Source organism: Oncorhynchus kisutch, linkage group LG30, assembly GCF_002021735.2.
Source record: "Oncorhynchus kisutch isolate 150728-3 linkage group LG30, Okis_V2, whole genome shotgun sequence".
Classification (NCBI taxonomy): Eukaryota; Metazoa; Chordata; class Actinopteri; order Salmoniformes; family Salmonidae; genus Oncorhynchus; species Oncorhynchus kisutch.
In genome coordinates this window covers 13,862,983-13,889,453 of record NC_034203.2, presented here as the reverse complement: position 1 = coordinate 13,889,453, position 26,471 = coordinate 13,862,983, and the positions used below count along the sequence as shown (strand labels likewise).

At 41.0% G+C, this 26,471-nt stretch overlaps 2 protein-coding genes across 5 annotated transcripts in view; one reads left to right on the top strand and one right to left on the bottom strand.

Annotated features, from left to right (window-relative positions):
* LOC109875202 (choline transporter-like protein 5-A) overlaps positions 1–21,910 on the top strand; it is a 111,265-nt gene extending 89,355 nt beyond the window's left edge. Inside the window, exons 4-22 of one of the 3 annotated variants that reach the window (XM_031810493.1) lie at positions 1,968–2,052; positions 4,714–4,798; positions 5,370–5,498; positions 8,191–8,251; positions 8,330–8,453; positions 8,592–8,675; positions 8,814–8,926; positions 10,486–10,617; positions 14,164–14,263; positions 14,375–14,467; positions 14,703–14,790; positions 14,908–15,170; positions 15,321–15,415; positions 15,493–15,596; positions 15,751–15,824; positions 15,925–15,995; positions 16,526–16,614; positions 16,707–16,791; positions 19,956–21,910. In XM_031810493.1, coding sequence (XP_031666353.1) covers positions 1,968–2,052; positions 4,714–4,798; positions 5,370–5,498; positions 8,191–8,251; positions 8,330–8,453; positions 8,592–8,675; positions 8,814–8,926; positions 10,486–10,617; positions 14,164–14,263; positions 14,375–14,467; positions 14,703–14,790; positions 14,908–15,170; positions 15,321–15,415; positions 15,493–15,596; positions 15,751–15,824; positions 15,925–15,995; positions 16,526–16,614; positions 16,707–16,791; positions 19,956–20,203 — 2,123 coding nt within the window. In that variant the 3' untranslated portion in view covers positions 20,204–21,910. Of the gene's footprint in view, positions 1–1,967; positions 2,053–4,401; positions 4,799–5,369; positions 5,499–8,190; positions 8,252–8,329; positions 8,454–8,591; positions 8,676–8,813; positions 8,927–10,485; positions 10,618–14,163; positions 14,264–14,374; positions 14,468–14,702; positions 14,791–14,907; positions 15,171–15,320; positions 15,416–15,492; positions 15,597–15,750; positions 15,825–15,924; positions 15,996–16,525; positions 16,615–16,706; positions 16,792–17,086; positions 19,774–19,955 lie in introns of those variants that run through there. The other 2 variants (XM_020467436.2, XM_031810494.1) reach the window with 2 other exon arrangements.
* LOC109875201 (LIM/homeobox protein Lhx8) lies at positions 20,310–24,438 on the bottom strand. 2 transcript variants are annotated; one of them, XM_020467434.2, is made up of 8 exons: positions 23,916–24,438; positions 22,918–23,070; positions 22,508–22,629; positions 21,908–22,128; positions 21,634–21,737; positions 21,243–21,338; positions 20,925–21,153; positions 20,310–20,754 (listed from the first exon to the last, which is right to left on the bottom strand). In XM_020467434.2, the coding sequence occupies exons 1-8, from the start codon at positions 23,997–23,999 to the stop codon at positions 20,678–20,680; spliced, it is 1,086 nt and encodes a 361-aa protein (XP_020323023.1). In that variant the 5' UTR covers positions 24,000–24,438; the 3' UTR covers positions 20,310–20,677. The 2 variants fall into 2 exon arrangements, with proteins under 2 accessions (XP_020323023.1, XP_020323024.1); XM_020467435.2 differs by having other exon boundaries at positions 20,955–21,153; positions 23,916–24,437.
* Between the last annotated feature and the right edge of the window lie 2,033 nt (positions 24,439–26,471).

The following is a 26,471-nucleotide window of genomic DNA, read 5'->3' as shown; positions in this document are numbered from 1 at the left end:
CATAACCAATAGAGCGTAGAGCTCTTGATATTGGAGCGATGAAGTCACTCCTTACTCTTCATCCTGCCTGCCAGCTACAAATGACCTCATGCTACCAGGAGAGGAGAGCCCACCCTCACACACACACACATACTACACGCACGCGCACACACACACAAGACAGTCATTGCAAACACACATTTAGACAGTCATTGCAAACTCACTCACTCAGTCATTGCAAACTCACTCACTCAGACGGTCATTGCAAACACCGTACACACATGCACAAAAAAAGGATGGATGCATGCGCACAAGCATGAGCACGTGCACACACACACACACACACACACACACACACACACACACACACACACACACACACACACACACACCTTACTACAATTTACTCCAATCCAACCCTCTCTACAACACAAAAAAAAATCCACAAGAACTTCATCCTCTCAGACACGCTCACTCAACCCACTTCTTTCTCTCTTGCACACACTCGCACACACTCGCACGCACACACACACACACACACACACACACACACACACACACACACACACACACACACACACACACACACACACACACACACACACACTGATTCTCTTTGATTTGTAGAGTAGTGGCAACTATACTATTTACACTCACCTACCTGTTTATTTGGTACACCCATCTAGTACTGGGTCAGACCCCCCTTTGCCTCCAGAACAGCCTGAAATCTTCAGGGCATGGATTTTTTTTGTGAATTTTATAATATTTCTGTTCTTCTTGTTTTTAGCTGATAGGAGTGGAACCTTGTGTGGTCATCTGCTGCAATAGCCCATCCGTGACAAAGATTGACGAGTTGTGTGTTCCAAGATACAGTTATTTTTTGTTTGACGTACCATTCTCGGTAAACCCTAGACACCGCCATTGGTGAAAAACCCAGGAGGGCGGATGTTTCTGAGATACTGGATCCGGCGTGCCTGGCACCGACGATCATACCGTGCTCAAAGTCACTTAGGTCACATTCAATTGAACAGTAACTGAATGCCTCAATGCCTGTCTGCTTTATATAGCATGCCACGGCCACGTGATTCACTGTCACGTGGAGTGAACCATTTTTGTGAACGGGGTGGTGCACCTAATAAACTGTCCGGTGAGTGTATCTACAGGTCCCTACATGCCAGTCCACTCTCTATCTCTCTATCCGTCTGTCATCAGCATTCACTAAGTAGTTCAGATACTGTACAGACGCATTACAGATACCCCATTGTGGATGGGTGACTCTCTACCCTAATGGGTAAGGAAAGAGCCAAGACATGGGTGAAAACATGAATACTGTACTTACTGCGCAGAGTGAGTTGTAAACATCAGATTTGATGTGGCGACAATACAGACTGTGCAGTGAAGTACATTACCTGCCACTCATTTAATGCCAGCCAGGAATCAACGATCCAATTAGTCAGTCAGACTCTTAGAGAGAGGTAGTCAGTGACAGGCTTTCATTCATGGAAAAAAGGTACTGCTATTGATCCCAACGAAAGGACACAGATAAACATGCAGGTACGCAAGCACACACACACACATACACACATATGGTGTCTTAGAAAGGGAAATCCAGCTATCTCCTTTCCTGTACGCTTTCTGAACAGTGCTGTAAACGATGCGGAAAACAAGCCTTAGAAGAGGGATTATGCTTTAGGCCAACACTATCGACTCCTGTCAACACTCAGCCACAGCAGTAGAAAGGTACTAAAATACACACAATGACCTTGTCTTTAAAACCCTGCCACAGGAGCTGAAGAACACATCAAGATTGCCCTACACAAAAGAATCAGTTAGATCCAGGGAATACGATTTCATTCTGTCGTGCAAAGAGACTTTCCATTTTTGGTCTTTTATTTTGGTAATGATACAAGAGGGTGATTAATTAATTCACTGGTTTCTCTCTTTCTTTTTCTCTCCGTCCTTCTACCTCCTCCCTTTTCTCTCTCTAGCGTGGCTACACGGTGACCCCAGGAAGGTGATCTACCCTACAGACAGCTACGGACAGTTCTGTGGGCAGAAGGGTACCCCAAACGCGTAAGTAATTGCTGTAGTGACTGATTAACCAGGTACAGTTGAAGTCAGAAGTTTACATATACTTTAGCCAAATACATTTGAACTCAGTTTTTCACCATTCCTGACATTTAATCCCAGTAAAAATTCCCTGTTTTAGGTCAGTTAGGATCACCACTTTATTTTAAGAATGTGAAATGTCAGAAGAATAGTAGAAAAAAATATTTATTTCAGCTTTTATTACTTTCATCACATTCCCAGTGGGTCAGAAGTTTACATACACTCAATTAGTATTTGGTAGCATTGCCTTTAAATTGTTTAATTTGGGTCAAACGTGTCAGGTAGCCTTCTACAAGCTTCCCACAATAAGTTGTGTGAATTTTGTCGCATTCCTCCTGACAGAGCTGGTATAACTGAGTCAGGTTTGTAGGCCTCCTTGTTAGCGCACGCTTTTTCAGTTCTTCCCACACATGTTCTATTGGATTGAGGTCAGGGCTTTGTGATGGCCACTCCAATACCTTGACTTTGATGTCCTTAAGCCATTTTGCCACAACTTTGGAAGTATGCTTGGTGTCATTGTCCATTTGGAAGACCCATTTGTGACCAAGCTTTAACTTCCTGACTGATGTCTTGAGATGTTGCTTCAATATATCCACATCATTTTCCTCCCTCATGATGCCATCTATTTTGTGAAGTGCATCAGTCCCTCCTGCAGCAAAGCACCCCCACAACATGATGCTGTCACCCCCATGCTTCACGGTTGGGATGGTATTCTTCGGCTTGCAAGCCTCCCCCTTTTTCCTCCAGACATATCGATGGTCATTATGGCCAAACAGTTCTGTTTCATCAGACCAGAGGACATTTCTCAAAAAAGTACAATCTTGTCCCCATGTGCAGTTGCAAACCGTAGTCTGGCTTTTTTTTGGCGGTTTTGGAGCAGTGGCTTCTTCCCTGCTGAGTGGCCTTTCAGGTTATGTCGATATAGGATGCATTTTACTGTGGATATAGATACTTTTGTACCTGTTTCCTCCAGCATCTTCACATGGTCCTTGGCTGTTGTTCTGGGATTTCGCACCAAAGTACGTTCATCTCTAGGAGACAGAATGCGTCTCATTCCTGAGGGGTATGACGGCTGCGTGGTCTTATGGTGTTTATACTTGCGTACTATTGTTTGTACAGATGAATGTGGTACCTTCAGGCATTTGGAAATTGCTCCCAACGATGAACCAGACTTGTAGAAGTCTACAATTGTTTTTCTGAGGTCTTGGCCGATTTCTTTTGATTTTCCCATGATGTCAAGCAAAGAGGCACTGAGTTTGAAGGTAGGCCTTGAAATACATCCACAGGTACACCTCCAATTGACTCAAATGATGTCAATTAGCCTATCAGAAGCTTCTAAAGCCATGACATAATTTTCTGGAATTTTCCAAGCTGTTTAAAGGCACAGTCAATTTAGTGTATGTAAACATCTGACCCACTGGAATTGTGATACAGTGAGATATCAGTGAAATAATCTGTCTGTGAACTATTTTTGGAAAAATGACTTGTGTCATGCACAAATTAGATGTCTTCACCGACTTGCCAAAACTATAGTTTGTTAACAAGATAATTTGTGGAGTGGTTGATAAACGAGTTTTAATAAACTCCAATCTAAGTGTATGTAGACTTCCGACTATCTCGATATCTCTGTGTTTACACAGGCAGCCCGATTCTTATCTTTTGCCCAATTAATGGCAAAATATCTGATCTGATTCGTCAAAAGAACAATTAGTTGGAAAAGATCAGAATTAGGCTGCCTATGTAAACGCAGCCCTAGGGACATACCTGTGAACAATTTGAGGTAATGATAATTCCCTTGTGCCCAATTTGCTGATATTAATGTAGAATTTAGAAGAATTTCCCCCCTACCACTGATACAGGGTTAAATAGGTTTTCATCCCCTTGAATTCAGTGTAGGATAATCTGATCCTAGATATGTTGTTAATGTTAACTTCAATCTAGCCCAAGCGTAGCCCCCTGGGCCATTGGCTGGTTCTTTATCTTAGCCCTGCGTGCTTCAATGTTGTTATATTGACCATTACAATTGAAAGGCAGCTCACCCCCACACACACAGTTCCCATTGTCAACAGAATCCAACCCATTGAATCAAAAGTCTGGTACTGGATCCCCACACTAAACAGCTTGGTGTTGAATTCCCCTCATAAACCTCAAGTGTGATTGACAGGCTGTAACCTTGGCAATGATTAAAGTAGTTCTTTAGTGGCGGCTGCGGAGCGGTGATAAGGCTGTTTGTGGAGCCGGGCTGTGAGATAGGGAGTAGTGTGTTTACTCCCAGCTAGCTAGGGCCCTCACATCTCATCCGCTAATAATTAGCACTGTGTTGTTCTCCCAGGCTTAAAGGATTACGATGGAGTTTAGTCTGGAACACGTGTCGGGGGGGAGACTACACCATCTCAACCATTATACTGAAATACTGGAGAGTATCATCCTGAAATTCACCAAAAATGCATTGAGATATTAAGAACAGAAGGGAAGAGATAGTTGACCATTTTATCATCATTGTATGTGGGACTGTTACATCATTGTATGTGAGGACTTTTCTTTAAATGTGTGCTCTGTACTCTACAGCCACCTAGTGCTAATACTGTATCAGCACTGTGTCAATGTTTTTTTTTCTCTCTATAGAAAAAAATCCATACTGTTCTACTTCAATATCCTGAAATGTGCCAACCCTGCTGTCCTCATCAACCTCCAGTGTCCCACCACTCAGGTATTCATAGCATATTGGTCAATAACAATATTGACTCAGAGTACATAGGTAGAGTTATTGTTAAAGGCCCAGTGCAGTCAAACTATTTGTTTTATATCTTATTGTACAACAGCTGATGAAACAAACACTGTGAAAAACAAAAACTAAATATCAGTGTTATTTCCTAATAGTTGCTGGTTGAAAATACAATCTACACAGAGCCTTCTAATCAGCAGGTTTGCATGGGTGGGAGTTCCGGCTTTCCATGGTGACCTCACCATGAAGTGAATTGGTTAATAGACCAATAACAGAGAGAGTTCCAAACCTCTCTGCCAATAACAGCTAGTTTTCAGTTTTCCCTTCCCCACTCAGACCACTCCCAGACAGTCCGAGGAAAATTCTAGCTTGAGAAATAGTTGTTTGCTAAAAAGCCATTTTTGTCCATTTTTTATGAAATCTGTGACAGTAAAGAACTTAATTGTCGCTCCAAAGTTATTCGATATTGATATAAAAACGGTTGCGTTGGGGCCTTTAAAAAAGGGTGTCATATCAGCTTACTGGGTATTCATTAGTGTGTTCAATACTTCCTCAGATGTGTGTTTCCAAGTGCCCGGACAGATTTGCAACCTACACAGATATGCAGTTGCAATACCAAATCACTGCAGCCCCCTGGGAATATTACAGGCTGTTCTGCAAACCAGGATTCAACAACCCAACAAAGGTATGCATGTAGGCGTAGCACTGTTTGGAAGTGTGTACTGTTAGGATGTGAACTGCTTTCATCGCGTGTAACAACGACTAGTTGTCTAAAGCAGGAACAACCTAAATAAGCTGAAATTAAAAGAAAAAGAAAGTACACTATGAAACAAAGATAAATTATATAAAGAATGATTGTAACGGCCGTTGGTGGTGGAAGAAGGTGAGGACCAATGCACAGCGTGGTAAGTGTCCATCTTTTTAATAAAGTAAATGAACACTGAACAAAAACAACAAAGTGAACGACCGAAACAGTTCTGTCTGGTGCAGATACAAACACTCAACAGAAAACAATCACCCACAACTCAAGGGTGAAAACAGGCTGCCTAAGTATGGTTCTCAATCAGGGACAACGATTGACAGCTGCCTCTGATTGAGAACCATACCAGGCCAAACACAGAAATACCAAATCATAGAAAAACGAACATAGACAACCCACCCAACTCACGCCCTGACCATACTAAAACAAAGACATAACAAAAGAACTAAGGTCAGAACGTGACAATGATAGTACAAAGCTTTGGGGCACCTTAAATGAAATTTTGGGAAAACAAGCCAACTCGACTCCTTCATTTATTAAATCAGATGGCTCATTCATCACAAAGCCCACTGATATTGCAAACTACTTTAATGACTTTTTCATTGGCAAGATAAGCAAACTTAGGGATGACATGCCAGCAACAAACCCTGACACTACACATCCATGTATTATCGAAACAAATTATGAAAGACAAGAATTGTACTTTTGAATTCCGTAAAGTCAGTGTGGAAGAGGTGAAAAAATAATTGTTGTCTATCAACAATGACAAGCCACCAGGGCCTGACAATCTAGATGGAAAATTACTGAGGATAATAGCAGACGATATTGCCTATTTGCTACATCTTCAATTTAAGCCTACTAGAGACCGTGTGCCCTCAGGCCTGGAGGGAAGCTAAAGTCTTTCCGCTACCCAAGAATATTAAAACTGGCTCAAATAGCCGACCAATCAGCCTGTTACCCACCCTTAGTAAACATCTAGAAAATATTGTGTTTGACCAGATACAATGCTATTTTACTGTAAACAAATTGATAACAGAATATCAGCATGCTTATAGGGAAGGACACTCAACAAGCACAGCACTTACTCAAATGACTGATGATTGGCTGAGAGAAATTGATGATAAAATGATTGTGGGGGATGTCTTGTTAGACTTCAGTGCAGCTTTTGACATTATTGATCGTAGTCTGCTGCTGTAAAAACTTTTGTGTTATGGCTTTATACCCTCTGCTATAATGTGGATAAAGAATTACTTGTCTAACAGAACACAGAGGGTGTTTTTTAATGGAAGCCTATCAAATATAATCCCGTTAGAATCAGGAATTCCCCAGGGTATCTGTTAAGGCCCCTTGCTTTTTACATTTTTTACTAACAACATGCCACTGACTTTGAGTAAAGCCAGAGTTTCTATGTACGCGGATGACTCAACACTATACACGTCAGCTACTACAGCGACTGAAATTACATCAACACTCAACAAAGAGCTGCAGTTAGTTTAAGAGTGGGTGGCAAGGAATAAGTTAGCCCTAAATATTTATAAAACCTGAAGCATTGTGTTTGGAACATAACCCTCACTAAACCCTGACCCTCAACAAAGTCTTGTAATAAATCATGTGGAAATTAGGCTAAACTGCTTGGAGTAACCCCAGATTGTAAACTGTCATGGTCAAAACATATTGATGCAGGAGTAGCTCAGATGGGGAGAAGTTTGTTTATAATAAAGTGATGATGCTCTGCCAACATTATCAACAAGGCAGGTCCTACAGGCCCTAGTTTTGTCGCACCTTAACTATTGTTCAGTCGTGTGGTCAGGTGCCACAAAAAAGGACTTTGGAAAATTGCAATTGGCTCAGAACAGGTCAGCACGGCTGGCCCTTGGCTGTACACAGAGAGCTGATATTAATAATATGCATGTCATTCTCTCCTGGCTGAAAGTGGAGGAGAGATTGACTTCATCACTACTTTTATTTATGAGAGGTTGAATGCACCGAGCTGTCTGTCTAAACTACTGACACACAGCTCGGACACCCATGCATACCCCACAAGACATGCCACAAGAGGTCTCTTCACAGTCCCCAAGTCCAGAACAGACTATGGGAGGCACACAGTACTACATAGAGCCATGACTACATGGAACTCTATTCCACATCAAGTAACTGATGCAAGCAGTACAATTTTATTTAAAAAACTGATAAAAAAACAAAAACATTGGCACAGACACATGCACACACACACGCACGCACACACACACACACATACACATACGATAACATACGCACTATACATACACATGGATTTAGTACTGTAGATATGTGGTAGTGGTGTAGTAGGGTCCTGAGTGTGTTGTGAAATCTGTGAATGTATTGTAATGTTTTAAAATTGTATAAACTGCCTTAATTTTGCTGGACCCCAGAAAGAGTAGCTGCTGCTTTGGCAGGAACTAATGGGGATCCATAATAAATACAAATACCTCAAACCCAGGCTACTGAATTGTGCTGCGTTGTGTTAAAGATTATGAATTAAAGACAGAGTTTTAACACTTTTGTAACACTTTTGTAACCACTTTTGTAACGACAATTAGTATGACATGACTGACACTTCTCCTCTTTTTGCTTTAAGCCTGTTGCACAAGTGTTACGAGACGAGGACTGTCCATCAATGATTGTTCCTAGCAGACCATGTAAGTACAGCAAAAAAATGACAGCAACTGGTGGGCAATAAGGAAGAAGTCCTGATACTGAATGATCTTGTCTACTAGTCCTACAGCGTTGTTTTCCTGACTTCATCACTCTGAATGGAACCCTGACGGTGGCCAAAAGAACCCACTTCAAAGATGCCCTGGACAAAGCCCGCAGTGTGACTGAACTAAGAGACGCCGCCAAGTGAGTTACAAAGACACCCACACATGCATGTGGATGTGTGTATACATGCATGCGGGCACATACAGTACACACACACACACACACACACAAACATTTCTGTAATTATGGCAGTTTTATAACGGCCATTGTCTCCTGCAGTGGCATCACAGGTCTGGTGGATGCTAAGGAGGTTGGGATGAAGATTGTGGAGGACTACGCCGCCTCATGGAACTGGATCTTGATGTAAGAAGTCTTACGGGCAGAGATACACTGGGTTGAGTTCTTATAACAGACAATGAATTGTGCTGTACGGTACTTTATTGTACTTTTACGCTACTGTGAAATACTATATTTAGAGTGGGTACTGTGTGTTATTTCCAGAGGTCTGGTGATAGCACTGGTGGTCAGTCTGATCTTCATCCTGCTGCTACGTTTCACTGCCGGACTCCTCCTCTGGTTCACCATCATCGCCGTCATACTGGTGATCGCTTACGGTCGGTCTGTGTGTGTGTGTGTGTGTGTGTGTGTGTGTGTGTGTGTGTGTGTGTGTGCGCGCGCGCGTGCGTGCGTGCGTGCGTCTGTGTGTGTGTGTGTGTGTGTGTGTGTGTGTGTGTGTGTGTGTGTGTGTGTGTGTGTGTGTGTCTGTCTGTCTGTCTGTCTGTGTGTGTGTGTGTGTGTGTGTGTGTGTCTGTGTGTGTGTGTGTGTGTGTGTGTGTGTGTGTCTGTGTGTGTGTGTCAAAGTTATTAGAGTTTTGTGTTTTTAATATTTGTTTTTATTTCTATTAATTTGAAGACTTTTATTCGAAATTCAGTTTAGTGTCAGTTAGTTTTCCGATCCACTTTAATAGTTTTTATTTAGTCTAAGTTTTATTAAAAACATATTATATATATTTTATATCTATATATTTCGTTTTTATATTATTTAGTTGAAGTTTTAGTGTGTTTTGGGGATGTCAGTTCTTGCCAGTGTGGGACAGTAATGTGTAAGGTGATGAGTCAGGTTATAGGTTAGGTTTAAAGGTAGACTCAGCGAAATAACGTAGATGCACAAAGTAAACTGTAATAGAGGGTCAATTTCCACAACAACCAGGAGCGGTGAAGCGCGAGGTTAAACGTCTCCGCTGTTCTGGTCCCGTAGCTACCACGTTGTAGCAGCGTGAAGCGTACCCGTGCACATGCGCAGATACTCTGTGTGACTGTCTGTGTGAGAGCAAGGTTTTGCATCATGCTCATCTCAATGGCCGTGTTCGAGCAGTCCAATTTTATCAAGTCGGTTACCATCGTAACCGACTTGTAACTCACCTTTCTATGGGTGTTACATTCTGGGGATAAAAACGGTCCGACTTGCACCCACATTGTCAGGTGCATGAACTTTACAAAAATCATGTGGTCAAAGATCATGAAGTTTTGACCGCAGTCAACCTCAAGTTTCTGCAATTGGAGGCTCTATTGTCAACCAATCATTAGGGGTGACCCACGCGAACGTGACCAAAGGCGTGACTGAAAAACAAACCAATCTTCCGCAATTTATGTGTACAGTGGATATATACAAATTCATTTGATATTTGAGGCTCTGTCTCACTAAGGGATTGTACAATGTACACACATAATATTATATTATGATTTCAGTTTGTGAGTGTGTGATATGGGGGTTGGAGACATGTTTATTTCGACATTACACAGAAAACCTTTTAGAAACAATGGCACCACTGCCATGTTGATCTGAGCCTTGCTGTTGAAAAAACACAGCAATGTTAGACTTTCAGCTGTCGCAGATGCACCTCCCCCGACTTCACTCCAATTTTGTCGACAGTCGTTTGCTTTAGCCTTTGCCACTCAAACGCGGCCAATATCTGCGGTGCTGCTGTGCCAACGGGTGTGTTCATTATTTATTTTATTTACAAATAGTTTTTTCATGATTAGTTTTCATTTTAGTTTCAGTTTTAGTTTACTATAATAAAGTGTGTGTAACTGTACATACGCGTGTGCTTGCATGGCCGTGTACCAGTGTGTGTTTTTACCTCCCTAACCTCTGCTTCCCGTGTCTCTGTAGGGATATGGCACTGTTACCTGGAGTTCTCCCTCTTGAGGCAGCAGCCCGGGGCAGATGTGACCATCGTAGACATCGGCTTCCAGACAGACGTCACGGTTTACCTGCATCTCAGTCAGACATGGCTCATCTTCTGTATGTCATCACCTCACTCATGACAGACTCTCTCTCTCTCAGCTTTGTCTTAGGGATAAGCCTCTTTCAAACCATTTTAGCCTGATTACCAGTTCCTGTAAAAGTAGAAAATTAGTAAATAGATGTTCTGTAAATACACAGTCTGTAATTTACTTAATACATTACATTTGGAGAGGATCATTTGGGTTAGGTTTGATGTTACTATGGGTTGATGTTACTATGGTTTGATGTTACTATGGATTGATGTTACTATGGGTTGATGTTACTATGGGTTGATGTTACTATGGGTTGATGTTACTATGGGTTGATGTTACTATGGATTGATGTTACTATGGGTTGATATTACTATGGGTTGATGTTACTATGGATTGATGTTACTATGGGTTGATGTTACTATGGATTGATGTTACTATGGGTTGATATTACTATGGGTTGATGTTACTATGGATTGATGTTACTATGGGTTGATATTACTATGGGTTGATGTTACTATGGATTGATATTACTATGGGTTGATGTTACTATGGATTGATATTACTATGGGTTGATGTTACTATGGGTTGATGTTACTATGGGTTGATGTTACTATGGATTGATGTTACTATGGGTTGATGTTACTATGGATTGATGTTACTATGGGTTGATATTACTATGGGTTGATGTTACTATGGATTGATGTTACTATGGGTTGATGTTACTATGGATTGATGTTACTATGGGTTGATATTACTATGGGTTGATGTTACTATGGATTGATGTTACTATGGGTTGATATTACTATGGGTTGATGTTACTATGGGTTGATGTTACTATGGGTTGATGTTACTATGGATTGATGTTACTATGGATTGATATTACTATGGGTTGATGTTACTATGGATTGATGTTACTATGAGTTGATGTTACTATGGATTGATGTTACTATGGGTTGATGTTACTATGGATTGATGTTACTATGGATTGATGTTACTATGGGTTGATGTTACTATGGATTGATGTTACTATGGTTTGATGTTACTATGGGTTGATGTTACTATGGGTTGATGTTACTATGGGTTGATGTTACTATGGGTTGATGTTACTATGGGTTGATGTTACTATGGGTTGATGTTACTATGGGTTGATGTTACTATGGGTTGATGTTACTATGGGTTGATGTTACTATGGATTGATGTTACTATGGGTTGATGTTACTATGGGTTGATGTTACTATGGGTTGATGTTACTATGGGTTGATGTTACTATGGATTGATGTTACTATGGGTTGATGTTACTATGGGTTGATGTTACTATGGATTGATGTTACTATGGGTTGATGTTACTATGGGTTGATGTTACTATGGGTTGATGTTGCTATGGGTTGATGTTACTATGATTTGATATTACTATGGGTTGATGTTACTATGGATTGATGTTACTATGGGTTGATATTACTATGGGTTGATGTTACTATGGATTGATGTTACTATGGGTTGATGTTACTATGGATTGATGTTACTGTGGGTTGATGTTACTATGGATTGATGTTACTATGGGTTGATGTTACTATGGATTGATGTTACTATGGGTTGATGTTACTATGGATTGATGTTACTATGGGTTGATGTTACTATGGATTGATGTTACTATGGGTTGATGTTACTATGGATTGATGTTACTATGGGTTGATGTTGCTATGGGTTGATGTTACTATGGGTTGATGTTACTATGGGTTGATGTTACTATGGGTTGATGTTACTATGGATTGATGTTGCTATGGTTTGATGTTACTATGGGTTGATGTTACTATGGGTTGATGTTACTATGGGTTGATGTTACTATGGGTTGATGTTACTATGGGTTGATGTTGCTATGGGTTGATGTTGCTATGGGTTGATGTTGCTATGGGTTGATGTTACTATGGGTTGATGTTACTATGGGTTGATGTTACTATGGGTTGATGTTACTATGGGTTGATGTTACTATGGGTTGATGTTACTATGGATTGATGTTACTATGGGTTGATGTTACTATGGATTGATGTTACTATGGGTTGATGTTACTATGATTTGATATTACTATGGGTTGATGTTACTATGGATTGATGTTACTATGGGTTGATGTTGCTATGGGTTGATGTTACTATGGGTTGATGTTACTATGGGTTGATGTTACTATGGGTTGATGTTACTATGGATTGATGTTGCTATGGTTTGATGTTACTATGGGTTGATGTTACTATGGGTTGATGTTACTATGGGTTGATGTTACTATGGGTTGATGTTACTATGGGTTGATGTTGCTATGGGTTGATGTTGCTATGGGTTGATGTTGCTATGGGTTGATGTTACTATGGGTTGATGTTACTATGGGTTGATGTTACTATGGGTTGATGTTACTATGGGTTGATGTTACTATGGGTTGATGTTACTATGGATTGATGTTACTATGGGTTGATGTTACTATGGGTTGATGTTACCGTAATTGCTGGACTATTAAGCGCACCTGAATATAAACCGCACCCACTGAATTATAAAAAAATATGTATTTTGTACATAAATAAGCCACACATGTCTATAAGCCGCAGGTGCCTACCGGTACATTGAAACAAATTAACTTTACACAGCCTTTAAACGAAACACGGCTTATAACTCAAATTAAACAGTGGCCTACCAAGAAAGTCATTGTCACTATCTTCCTCCTCCTGTGCACTGAAACCACTGAAGTCATCTCCTTCGGTGTCGGAGTTGAATAGCCTCAGAATTGCTTCATCCGATGTTGGATCGTTTTCATTGTCGCTCTCGTCACTTTCATCCGGAGGCAATTACCCCGCTGAGCTCATGCTGCCCCTTCAACACGCAGCAGTCCAGCCTTTCGAAACCCGTTGATGATAGTGGATTTTTTGACAATGCTCAACGCTGTCAGGACCCACTGGCAAACTTGACCATAAGTTGCTCTTCGCATGCGGCCCGTTTTAGTGAAGGATGTCTCCCCACTTGTCATCCAAGCCTCCCACTGAACAAGGAGCGCCACCTTAAATGCACGATTTACACTGATGTCGAGTGGCTGCAAATACTTTGGGCCATCTGCTTTTCTTCCCTCTGAAAGCTTTTGTTGTCTTTTTGCACTGAGTCAGTTCCTCACGCTGCTGTTTCCAACGTCTTATCATCGACTCATTAAGGCCAAGCTCCCGTGCAGCAGCTCTATTTCCTTTTCCAACAGCCAGATTTATCGCCTTCAACTTGAAAGCTGCATCATATGCATTTCTCCGTGTCTTTGCCATGATGAGGGTGACAAAATGACTACCGTAATCAGAATGATGGGAAGTTTGAGCGCGCTCGATTTACGTCACATTATGTGACGGTGCTCAGTTTTTTGGCGGCATGAATCTTGTGAAAGCGGGAAAAATCCATAAATTAGCCGCGTCGTTGTATAAACCGCGAGGTTCAAAGCATGGGAATAATGTAGCGGCTTATAGTCCGGAAATTACGGTACTATGGTTTGATGTTACTATGGTTTGGCTCAGACCTTCTGCTGTGTCCCCCCCCCCCCCCCTCTCTCTGTTAGTGATAGCTCTGTGTACCATAGAGGCCTCCATCTTGATCATTCTGATCTTTCTGAGGAAGAGAGTATGGATCGCTATCGCTCTACTGAGGGAGGGAAGCAAGTAAGTCGACTAATTTCTCTCACAGTAACTGTTTGTGTTCTCTCGCTGTCTTCACGACTGTTGTTTGAGAAGAGTTTATTTACAATGTTCTTCTTGTGCCTCTGTCTCTAGGGCTGTTAGCTACATCATGTCAACACTTTTCTACCCAATCATCACCTTCCTGCTGCTGGCCATCTGCATCTCCTACTTTTCTGTCACCTCTGTGTATCCTCTTACTGGTGTGGTGTTTCTCCACTAGAGGGCGCTGTTGGTGCATTTCTTTGGTCATCGTGCTGTTCATGATTCCGACCTAAGTCCCAGATTCTATAAAGTATATTGTATTGAATAACTTATGGAATACAGAAACAGAGACACAGAGATTGACCTAAGAAAGTGCTGTTTTGTTGTGTATTGTTGTACAACAGCAACATGTTTGATGCTTAATCAGCGTTACACACAGATTCCTGGCCTCCTCTGGAGATGCCATCTATAAAGTAATGGCTGCTGAGCCCAACTGCATGTACGCAAACACGACATGCGATCCTGAGGTAAGTCCCTTTTTTCTAAACTCATTCTAAGTATCCTGCAGACATACACAGAAACTCTGGTGTGGAGTACCCCCGATTTGTATAAATAGTCATTTATTATCACAATTTCCCTCCCAGACTTTCAACAAGACCAACGTGTCCAAGACGTGTCCGGGCGCCCAGTGTACATTTGCATTCTACGGCGGGGAGACGCCCTACCACCGCTACCTCTTCATCCTCCAGCTGTCCAACCTGCTCATCTTCCTGTGGCTGGTCAACTTTATCATCGCCCTGGGCCAGTGTACCCTGGCTGGGGCCTTTGCTTCCTACTACTGGGCCCGGAGGAAGCCCCAGGACATCCCCACCTGCCCCCTGTTTTCTTCATTTAGCAGGGCCATACGGTAAGGAGCCTTCCGTACCATTCTGCCAGTTCGTTTCACTATGGCTCAGCGATTGTTTGAGACAGGTTTTTAGGTGTTTGGAGCGTTTGGGAGGTTCTGATTTTTTTTCATGATGGACTGACTAAAGATGTGTGTGTGGCTGGGTTACAGGTATCACACTGGCTCGCTGGCATTTGGTGCTCTGATTCTGGCCCTGGTTCAGATGGCTCGAGTTATCCTGGAGTATCTAGATTCAAAACTCAAAGGTGAGTTCGGCTTCATCTAGTCGTGGATGTGACTCTGTGGAGTAACTCATCACTAATGGTCGGTGGTCTGTGTTCAGGTGCCAGTAACGTGGCAGCACGCTTCCTGCTCTGCTGCCTCAAATGCTGTTTCTGGTGTCTAGAGCGCTTCATCAAATTCATGAACAGAAATGCTTACATTATGGTGAGTAGTGTGATGTGTGTCTATATGTATTGATATTATTACATGGTTTTGATCTGTGTTAATCGCTGCATATGTAGCAACTGTATCAAAGGTAGATTAGCTACGGTGTATGCTATAACTCAATATGGTCCCATGGTCTGTGGGTTCTCTCTAGATTGCAATATATGGGAAGTGCTTCTGCACGTCAGCTCGAGATGCCTTCTGCCTATTGATGAGAAACGTAGTAAGGTAAGGCCCTCTGAAGCCAGGGGTTGGATTATTAGGCTACCCAGTGTTGGCTGGCACTTCACTGGGGTAACCTTACTGGGTTCACCCCTTTCTCCTGCAGGGTGGCGGTGCTGGACAGAGTGACAGACTTCCTACTGTTCCTGGGGAAAGTGCTAATAGCAGGGAGTGTAGGTGAGTCATTGCAAAAAAAACATATATTTTTTCTTGTGACTACTTAATCATCCTTTTAGGATAACAGTTGATATTTTATTTGACTGCAATCAGTCAAAAGTCACGTTTTAAAGTCTAAATAAATTATGAAGCATATATGTGGGTTTTTCAACAAGCTCTCACAGTTTCATGTCAGAATTAGATGTTCATCCATGTTTCTCAAACGTCGAATTTCAAAGTTGTACCAAACGTTGAATTTCAAGTGTTTAAGGCTAAGTTTAGGCATGAACTCCCAATTCTTAAGGTTAGTCATTTACTCTGAATGATTAAGTTAATAGTTATCGCTGGATTCAAACTTACAACCTTTAGAATCAAAGGCAGGTGCTTACCGAAACCTACTTTGAGGTAACAGCGCTCACTGGTGCCACCTAGTGGCCAGTTTCCACATAAACTCCTGACGTCCTCGGACATGGATGGACGTCGAATACTGAATTGTATCACAGGTGACCTGGCTGGGGTATTTACAATGTTGTGTTTTTTGTGTGTTGCAGGCGTCATAGCCTTCTTTTTCTTCACACACAAAATACCAATTGTTCAGGAAGATGTGCCGACCTTGCATTACTACTGGGTACCTCTACTGGTAAGATACAACAATAGAAAGGGTATAGAAATGGGTACATCCTACATTCAGCTGGGTATTGATGGTGTATTATCGTGTCTTCTCATTGGCAGACGGTGATATTCGGGTCCTATTTGATCGCTCATGGATTCTTCAGCGTCTATGCAATGTGTGTGGACACGCTGTTTCTGTGTTTCTGTAAGTAAAGCCTACGTATTGTTCTTCATAGACGTGCTTCCAAAACACTGTGGTGTTGGTTTTTGATTCATTTCCATTTGAAATCAAAAATAACATCTGAAGGAATACACCTGCTCTTATCCTTGGATATTCAGTCGATCCCAATATCAACGCTTTGACCTTCTTTTTTTACACCGTGGCTGTTCTCTTGCTTTGCTTCACGTTCTATCTGAGCACCTCTAATCCCTCTCGCTCATCTCCTTTCCACCTCTTCCTCCTGTATTCCTTTCTCCACTCTTCCCATACACCCCTCCAGGTGAGGACTTGGAGAGGAACGACGGGAGCCCTGAGAAACCCTTCCTCATGTCTGCTGAGCTGCACAGTATTCTGAGAAAAACTGAGCACCACTGAGGAATGCAACACTCTCCTACAAACTAATAGCTTTACTTCTTCCAAGTTATTTAGCATGCTTTAAACTGAACAGAGCTCAACTCTGGCTACCTACACTATGCTGTCTATCAGCTAACAAGGAGATATCAGTCCCTAATGGAGAATGAGACCACTGACTGTGACTTTTTCAACCCAGAAACTTCGAAAGTCTTCAGAACTAACATTGACTGATTTTGAGAGACTCATACGAACACTTACATTGACTATGACATGTGTGATCATTAGAATAACTGTTAGACCTAGAGAGACAAACAATGAGACTAATAGTGTGGCCATTAGACTTTGCTACTGCCTTACCTCAAGACTAGGGACTGACAGGCAGGAACTATCTTGGAACAAGTTCAGGTGGTCAGACTTCACTGTGACTTGTGCTGATACTGAAATCAACGTGTAACTCTCTGGTCCAGCGAGAGAGAGAGACACTTCTGGTTTGCTCCAAACAGATCAGAGGCTATGCATATCCAACATGCAGTACACTACTGTATCATCCCTAGCATCATTATTAGTCCTCAGCAGCTGTACTGTAACTGCAGTTTACATGGACGATTGCCCTTACTGCAAAAACAATCACGCCATGAACTTCATTATTTAGAACAAAAGGAACCTTTTGGGTGCAGCAGACTGACATAACTCTAAATTGTGGTCCGACTAATACTTGTTCTGCAGACTTTTTAGCTAAATCAACCAGTTGATTTATGCTACTCAAAGTCAATATTGGGTACTAATGGAGTTCCAAATATTCAGCCACTAAAGGTTAAGCAACAACAGTGTCAAGGACAATCATGATCAAATTCTGCCCTATATCCCACTACTGCAGAAAACAGTGCAGTTTGCTGTCAAAACCTGCATCTGTGATGACCTTTACACCCACACATGGGCTCATGTAATGTATAGCACGGGTAGCCTACATTATGTGTGTGATACCCTACATGTACAGTACCAGTCAAAAGTTTGGACACACCTACTCATTCCAGGGCTTTTCTTTATTTTTTTACTATTTTCTACATTGTAGAATAGTGAAGACATCAAAACTATGAAATAACACATATGGAATCATGTAGTAACCAAAAAAGTGTAAAACAACTCAAAATATATTTTCTGTTTGAGATTCTTCAAAGTAGCTACCCTTTGCATTCTCTCAACCAGCTTAATGAGATAGTCACCTGGAGTGCATTTCAATTAACAGGTGTGCCTTTTTGACAGTTGTGTTGTGACAGGGTAGGGGGAGTATACAGAAGATAGCCCTATTTGGTAAAAGACACCGTCCATATTATGGTAAGAACAGCTTAAATAAGCAAAGACACATTTCAAGAACTTTGAAAGTTTCTTCAAGTGCAGGCGCAACAACCATCAAGTGCTGTGATGAAACTGGCTCTCATGAGGACCGCCCCCGGAAAGACCCAGAGTTACCTCTGCTGCGGAGGATAAGTTCATTAACGTTACCAGCCCCAGAAATTGGCAATTAACTGCACCTCAAATTGTACCTCACAGGGTTCAAGTAACAGACACATCTCAATTTCAACTATTCAGAGATTTTTTCAACAGGACAATTACCCAAAACACACCTCCAGGCTGTATAAGGGCTATTTGACCAAGGAGTATGATGGAGCACTGCATCAGATGACCTGGCCTCCACAATCACTCAACCTCAACCCAATTTAAAATGTTGATTGGTTTAAAACTTTTTTTGGTTTCTACATGATTCTGTGTGTTATTTCATAGTTTCGATGTCTTCACTATTATTCGACAATGTAGAAAATGTGGAAAATAATTTATTTTAAAAACTTGAATGAGTAGGTGTGACCAAACTTGACTAATACTGTATGTATGGGGGGGCTAGCAGTTTCAAATAAGGGCTCCTGTAGATCTAATATGCTCCTCCCCTGCTGTATGAATAGTGAATCGACTTCATCAAACCTGATGTTTCACTTAACTCAACCAGAGCTCAGGATTTGAAGGCTTGTCATCTCTTGGTCTTTATGAGATGCCCTTACAACTGAATGGTGTTACTTCCTGGCCAATGGACTGCTTTCCATAAGCCATACATATACTGTATGTTGTCTGATAGGAAAGCCTGCAAGCAAAATAATTCCTATGCCTAGTTTTGGCTGATGTTTGGTGGATTACAGTTGTCTGAAGTGATTTTCTTTTTACCTTGATCACCGTGGCTCTGGCAAATACTTGGTGTGTCAGTGTCACTGCAATGAAGACCCATACAAAAACAAATGCAGTTAGTTGAGCATAAGGTGTTATGACAACTGCAGGTTCTAGTTAGCGTGCCTAGCTAGTGGAAAATTTAGGTTTTTACTTTAGGCTAAACATATTTTAGACTCCTGACAATGGAAGGATGTCAAAGCCATTTGTCGAATTTGTACGGTCAGTGGTACAGATGAAAAAAGTGCTACATTTTTAATATTGTCAATTACTTGTACATGCTCTTTTCTACATTTTGGGATCCGTATTTAATGTATTTTTCATTTGGGATTTTCTTTTGTAAGATGTTGTCAATGAACGTGAAGTGACTTCTATAAATAAAACGCATTTGAATAGTTCCATGTGCATTACAGCATTTGCTGTGCCACAATGCAATTACACCATTTAAAAAAAAAAGTGTACAAGCATGATACAAATCCACAGCTATTGCAGCTAAGACCTTTTTTTACACCGAACCATAAATCCCAAATACCAGTCTATTCTCCCTCAGTTTCAGTTAGTCTTTTCCACTCTTATTCCAGTGCTGGATCAAGAGTACAATGATGGTTCAGCCGCTCGACCCTACTACAATACCAGCACTCTGAGGATGCTCCGCAGACGCCGGACGAAAAGACAGACGAGTAGGAAGAGAGAAAAAGATTCAGAAGACAAACGACGAGGGACTAAAGGCAAGAGGATGAGTCTCAATGTTTTAACAGCATTCTTGCCCATGTGCATGTGCCAGTGCCCATGCGAAATAGTCTACCAGCAACAGAAATGTGACTTTTAGGCACAACAAAGACTATTCAATCAGTTAAAATGTGAAGTGTGTCAAATGGCATTATGATCCTCATGGACATCAGAACAAGCATCTAGTAAAGTCCAGTCCCTCATTGTCAGCAGTGATCATATGGCTTTTATTCAGTATTTCTTCACAGCCATCAAAAACAGCGCTTAGCTATATATCAGCGACAAAATAGAAACTTAATATATCAAATCATTTCATTACTTTAAACAAAGTGCTGTCACATGCATCAAATAAATTAAATATGAAATTTCATAACCAATATAGATACTTTATATATATATATATTAACAAAAAGTCTAGAAATCAACCTCCTTATTTTACATTAAATTCTGACCATTGGATCTCCTTCGATAAACCCTCAAATAATTTAATGTAGGTGCCCCACACCCTTTGATGGACGGTGAGTGTCGCTCCACAGCATTCTGACCCGGTTCTGCAGGGGGTGGAATATAACGATCAGGCATGGCTGATTGGCAGCTGTGTCATGGAATGGGACATAATAGGCTGGAACACCAGTGAGGATGGAGAGTGCACTGAAGAACACAAACATGCTATTGTTAGTCCAACATCCATTATTGGTTATAGTAATATTGATACACTACTCATTATTGTGATTTCAAATATTGTGACTTCAGATCTTTGCACTGATTTCTAACAAAATTAGATGTCACTCATGATACACAAGACATGTAAAAATATGAACCTGTGATCTCCAAGTGCCGACTTTGCTCACCATCCATGTATGTGTGCAGTGCGGTAAGCATGGGCGTGTGCATGGGTGTGTCTGTTGGTATGTAAGCTGTGTACTGGAGATCATCCAGGAGAGGCGGAGAGAGCCTGGACTGCTGTAGCGATGACATTGCTGCGGACGACATGTGGTGGTTGGGGCTCACATGCTTCTTATGGCGAGCTCTGCAGTTCTGGAACCAAACCTGGAGATGGAACAGGGGTGGGTTAAGCTTTCTTTGTAATTTCAGGGACACCTAATTATTTGACTAGGCTAAAATGTTAGCGCGCTAACCTGAATGACCCTGCGACTGAGACCAGTCCTCTCTGCCAGTTTCTGGAGGGTCTGAGCATCCGGGTTGTTGTCCAGAGCAAACTGAGCCTGCATCACCTGACAAACAAGATGCAGAGAATGCAAGACGCACACATGAATATTGATCTTGGTATGGTTTTGGCACTTCTACATTTTAGGCATTTAGCAGACACTTATCCAGAACAACTTACAGTTAGTACAATCATCTTAAGATCACTAGGCTGGACAACCACATACCACAGGCATAGAAAGTAAATTTTTACAGTATCTATCAGCAGAGTGAGCGCTTGGGGCGTGTCAAGTGCAATTTTAAAAATGCACGTCAGTGGTTTCTGGGGGAACAGAAAAGTAAAAAATAATCCATGATGTTCACCTGTAGCTGGTCTGCAGTGAAGCTAGTGCGAGCCCTCTTAGTTGGTTTGGCCTGGGACCCTTCTTGCTCTAACGGTAGGGCTCCCTCTACATTCACACCTTTTCCTGTAAGGACATGTGACCACAGACATTCAGTTATCAATGAATGTTTCAAAAGAACAAGCTTCAAATAAATTGCTACATCATAAATGTGTAGAAGGCCTGTATTGTACAATAAACGCCTTCTCAAAATACAGGCCTTCCTGTTCTTTCTATGCACCCTTAATGTTGCTTACCACTTTCCATGGCCTGTTTCAGGTTGTCCAGCATGCAGTCGTAGTGGATGCGGCACAGCACCCTCTCCTCCACCAGGGCAAACTCTTCCCCCGTGGAAAGCTGGCGCTTGCAGGAGAAGCAGGCAAAGCAGGCCAGGTGGTAGGTGTTGCCCTTCGCCCTCCTTACCCAGTCGTTGGAGTGGATGTTCCTGCCACAGCGGGCGCAGCGAGTTCCATACTTCCTGTGAGAAAGTTGGATTGTATTTTTTAACATGACACTGATATGTTTGTAGTTTACAGTAAACTACATAATGCAACACATTTGTATTATACAATTTTGCATGATAGGCCAAAATACATTCTAGCCTACTAATAATGTAGAACTGTGGGGAATGCAAATGTTGTATATAGCAACTCTTATAAACTTGTATACGTTATGAAAAGTTAGATGTAAAAATACATGTTCAAATTGAAGATTTAAACCTTTGTTCTCAAACAAATTGTAGGCTGAGGTGGTACATGGCCTCATAGGGCCCAAGGTAATGTCAACACTTAATTCTAAGAATCAATATTTTTTATTTAAACAGGCTTAAGATAAACAATCTGAGGCCATATAATTACCTGAAGTAGTCGAGTTTGCAGAAAACCTCTCTCTCTTTGATGTAACAACTGACATGCCGTCCAAGAGGAGTTTGGCACACGCTGCACGAAAGGCACTTCACATGCCAGCACAAGTTGTTCACCTGAAATGTAGCCATAACAGTCTGACCTCAAACATTTATTCAACCGAAATAGTAGCTTCATCTACAGTTTCAGTACACGAAAGGCAAGTATGAATATCTTTCAATTTTTTTTTTTATATCTGAACTGAAATGTGATTTTATTTGGGCTAACTTAATTGGTCAATGTCAAACTTTCTTCTCAGTTGAAAATGTGACTACTGTAGGTTTATGGACGTGGGACAACCATTTAACATAAGGCATAACATTTAGGCCTTGGTTGAATAGGCCTAATAGTGCCTGTCAACTTACCTTGAGCAGGTATTTGTCAACTATCTCTGAACCACAACTTGCACAAAGGCTTTTCCCCAGAGAGGCTGATGCCATCGTCTGCAGTGTCGAGGATGACGACAAAGACGATGACGGTGAATAGGACTCGTCTTCAAAAATGTCTTCCGAGGTGCCCTGGATATAAAATGGAATGAATTAAAGTCAAATAAAATTTAAAATATTTTCCATGTGTAAACTACAGACAAAAACTGTATGTTTGACAAAATGTGGCCTAACAGTTTGGAAGTTGTCATAATTTCCACTGAAGGTTTTACGCATACTGAAATAGGCGTACAAGTAAAAGTAGGAATCACAGGTAGCCTATGTTCTGAGGGTCGGAAGATGGCCCTACACATCTCTCCTTAAGTATAGTGAGGGGTCAAAAGAAATTGGAGCAAAATAAGCTACCATCTCGAATAATAAAATGTACAAACCAAATTGCACGATTCTTGAGAAAAATGTTATAGCCTACTTCAAGCATTTTTCGCAACAGGATGGTTCACATTACCAACTCATCCGTTTCCGATGTCAAATTAGTTGTCTGCAGGAGGGCAATTCTCAAAGTGAAATTTAAGACAAATTGTCGATTAGAATATGCTATATATAACATTTTTTTAAAGCCTTAATGGCCAAATCAAATAAACAAAATGTTTGCTGACTTTCGGCAATTAGCGCCATTGCAGCCCTCTTCAAACCAACGTGCGATCAGCCCGCGGCTGTCACAGCTGCAGGGGTTTATTTTTGATTAATAAACGCACACTCACTCAGGTAATGAATTAACTGATTTGTGCCCAGAAAACGACAATTTTATATTACTTAACTTGGAACCGAATCATAGCCTATCGGTTTGGAGTAACCACAATTCGGTCCAATTATAGGCCGTTTAAACTAGTGGTAATAGCAAGAAATGAATAAAAATATTCTCAAAACACGATGAATGCTCCGATACTTTATTTTGCCAATATTGAACATAGGCTTACCGTGCTGTTGGAAATTGAGTTGAACCCATTTTCAATATCGTCCACCTTGGAGCAAGCCAACATTAGTTCACTTTTCCAATACATTACTTGTAGTCCTAAAACAAATCGACCAGGAGAATAATCCGATATAGTCCAGTGTCAGAGGCTGCTGCACCAACCATGCTCCACTGAAAGCGGTCTTTACATTACTGAGGGTGTAGCTTTTTCCCTCTCCATTTTCATTATGACGGTCTTGGCCGCACCTCCTTTACCACATGCCCGCCTTGTAGTGGATATGACATGTTATCCATAGGGCAAGTATTTCGATGTAACCTTTGATCTTTTGGGGGGGACATATGCAACAATCTTCCTGGATAAAACGCTCGTGATTAATTCCCATTTCACAGTAGGCAACACGCTGCTCCAATGCCAAACGTAAAAAGAAATTGGAACTAAATTTAACAGCCCATTTAGGCCTGGTGTATATCTTACTGCTACTACTGTAGCCGAATGTTTGCAACCTTAGTTTCAGAAAAGAAAGAACTCGTACAGCCGCAATCATTTCTTTTTTAATCCACCCCATTAGGACTAACCGGTGGCATCTGGGCAGAAAGCAACGGACAGCACCCAATTTTGGCTTATTGTATCCCAGCTGAGTTCAGTATCGTTATTGCTACCTGCAGCTGATTATGATGGTGGTAGTAGTTCAATGAACAATGGGCCCTATAATTGCTAAATACAAGCAGGTTTGTGAAACCTCTAATATTTAAAAAATAATTTATTGTTTGCCCATTATTTCTTTTGCCATTGTACGCACAAAGCATTAGTTAAACCTGATAGGCGTGGGGACGCTTTTCAATTGGAAAAGCATTATAACAATGATCATAATGCAACTCTTAAAAGTTATGCGATGTATGGCCCACTATAGCAATTCTTTACCTTCCCTGTTTTACTGAAATGGTATAATTTTGCTCAAAATATATTTTCCAGCACGTCTCTTTCATTTTTTTCGTTTTCATAATACAAATGCATGCTAATTCTCGTATAGTGGTGCTCATTTGCTATAATAGCCAGCATAATATTTAATAATGACTTGTATTGACGTTGAGTTATGCTAACTGTGATAGCCTTGTGCTAACATTTATGCCTGTATTAACGTTTTATTTGTTTTTACAAAGTTCGTTTCTTGTTTTGTTTTTATAAGAGAGCAGCTGACCACTCTTGACTTTGTGCGCTTGACATCAGCTCTGACACATACACACAGTGGATTTTTTTTTATCATCACCGTTGAAAATATTTTATTAAAGTCTTTTGTAAATTTTATCCTTTCTTTAAAATATATGTATTTATTTGTTATCAGCAATGACATTCTTTCAGATAGTCCTAGTTTAAACGTGCCAATTACATTCATACAAATGCTTTTTATTATTATTATAGCTACATAATTTTTAAATGCTAATTTGATAAATCCTACTTACACCCCATTTTTTCCAAAGTGCAAGAAATCGACTTCTTGTAATGGAAAAATATGACGATACATAATTATTATTAGATTCACCGTTCCTAGAATATGGAATTATCACATTTCACGAGCAGACATAACCATTTAAACCTTTCTCTGGGCTACCACTGAAACTCACTGAATCTGATCAAATGAACGGTATGCTCATTATAATGTGCACATTTTTATATTTCGTTTTTGAGTGTGTGATTGACAATATCAGCCTCTTCATCTTTGTTTTTCTCCCTTATGCGGGAATTTCATAAAAACCCACAACCGTTCAAAATATCAACTTTCAGACGCTTGGGAAAAACGTTTTTTTTGTAACATAATTACAAAGACAAGTAAACCACTCCGATTTAAATCCTTCGCCAGTGAATTTCACCATTTAAAAAACCTAATTGATCCACTTCACAACGTTATTTCCAAATGTTTTCCCCTAAGCTGTTAATGGGAAAGCATGGGGGTTAGGCAATATGGACACAAACGTCCAACAATTCATGTCCATCACAGGTATGATGACAAACATATGTAAATTGAGTCCCTCATAATACTGGCTCACAATTTAGCTCTTTCCATTCATTGAATCATTGAGACAGACATACAGTAGAAACGGGTAATCTGAAGTTTGTTAGAGGGTCTTGTTGGAACTAGGAAGCTATTGTTTTGATGATATCTTATTTTTTGGTGTAGGTCCATTTGAGGTAATGCTTGCGTGATACAGTTGTGTGAGAGAGGAATCAAAGTATGCCTGACATAATTGTGTGAGAGAGAAATCAAAGTATGCCTGACATAATTGCCAAAACAGTCATCCTTCCTGTTTGGCCCTGTCCGGGGGTGTCCTCGGATGGGGCCACAGTGTCTCCTGACCCCTCCTGTCTCAGCCTCCAGTATTTATGCTGCAGTAGTTTATGTGTCGGGGGGCTGGGGTCAGTTTGTTATATCTGGAGTACTTCTCCTGTCCTATTCGGTGTCCTGTGTGAATCTAAGTGTGCGTTCTCTAATTCTCTCCTTCTCTCTTTCTTTCTCTCTCTCGGAGGACCTGAGCCCTAGGACCATGCCCCAGGACTACCTGA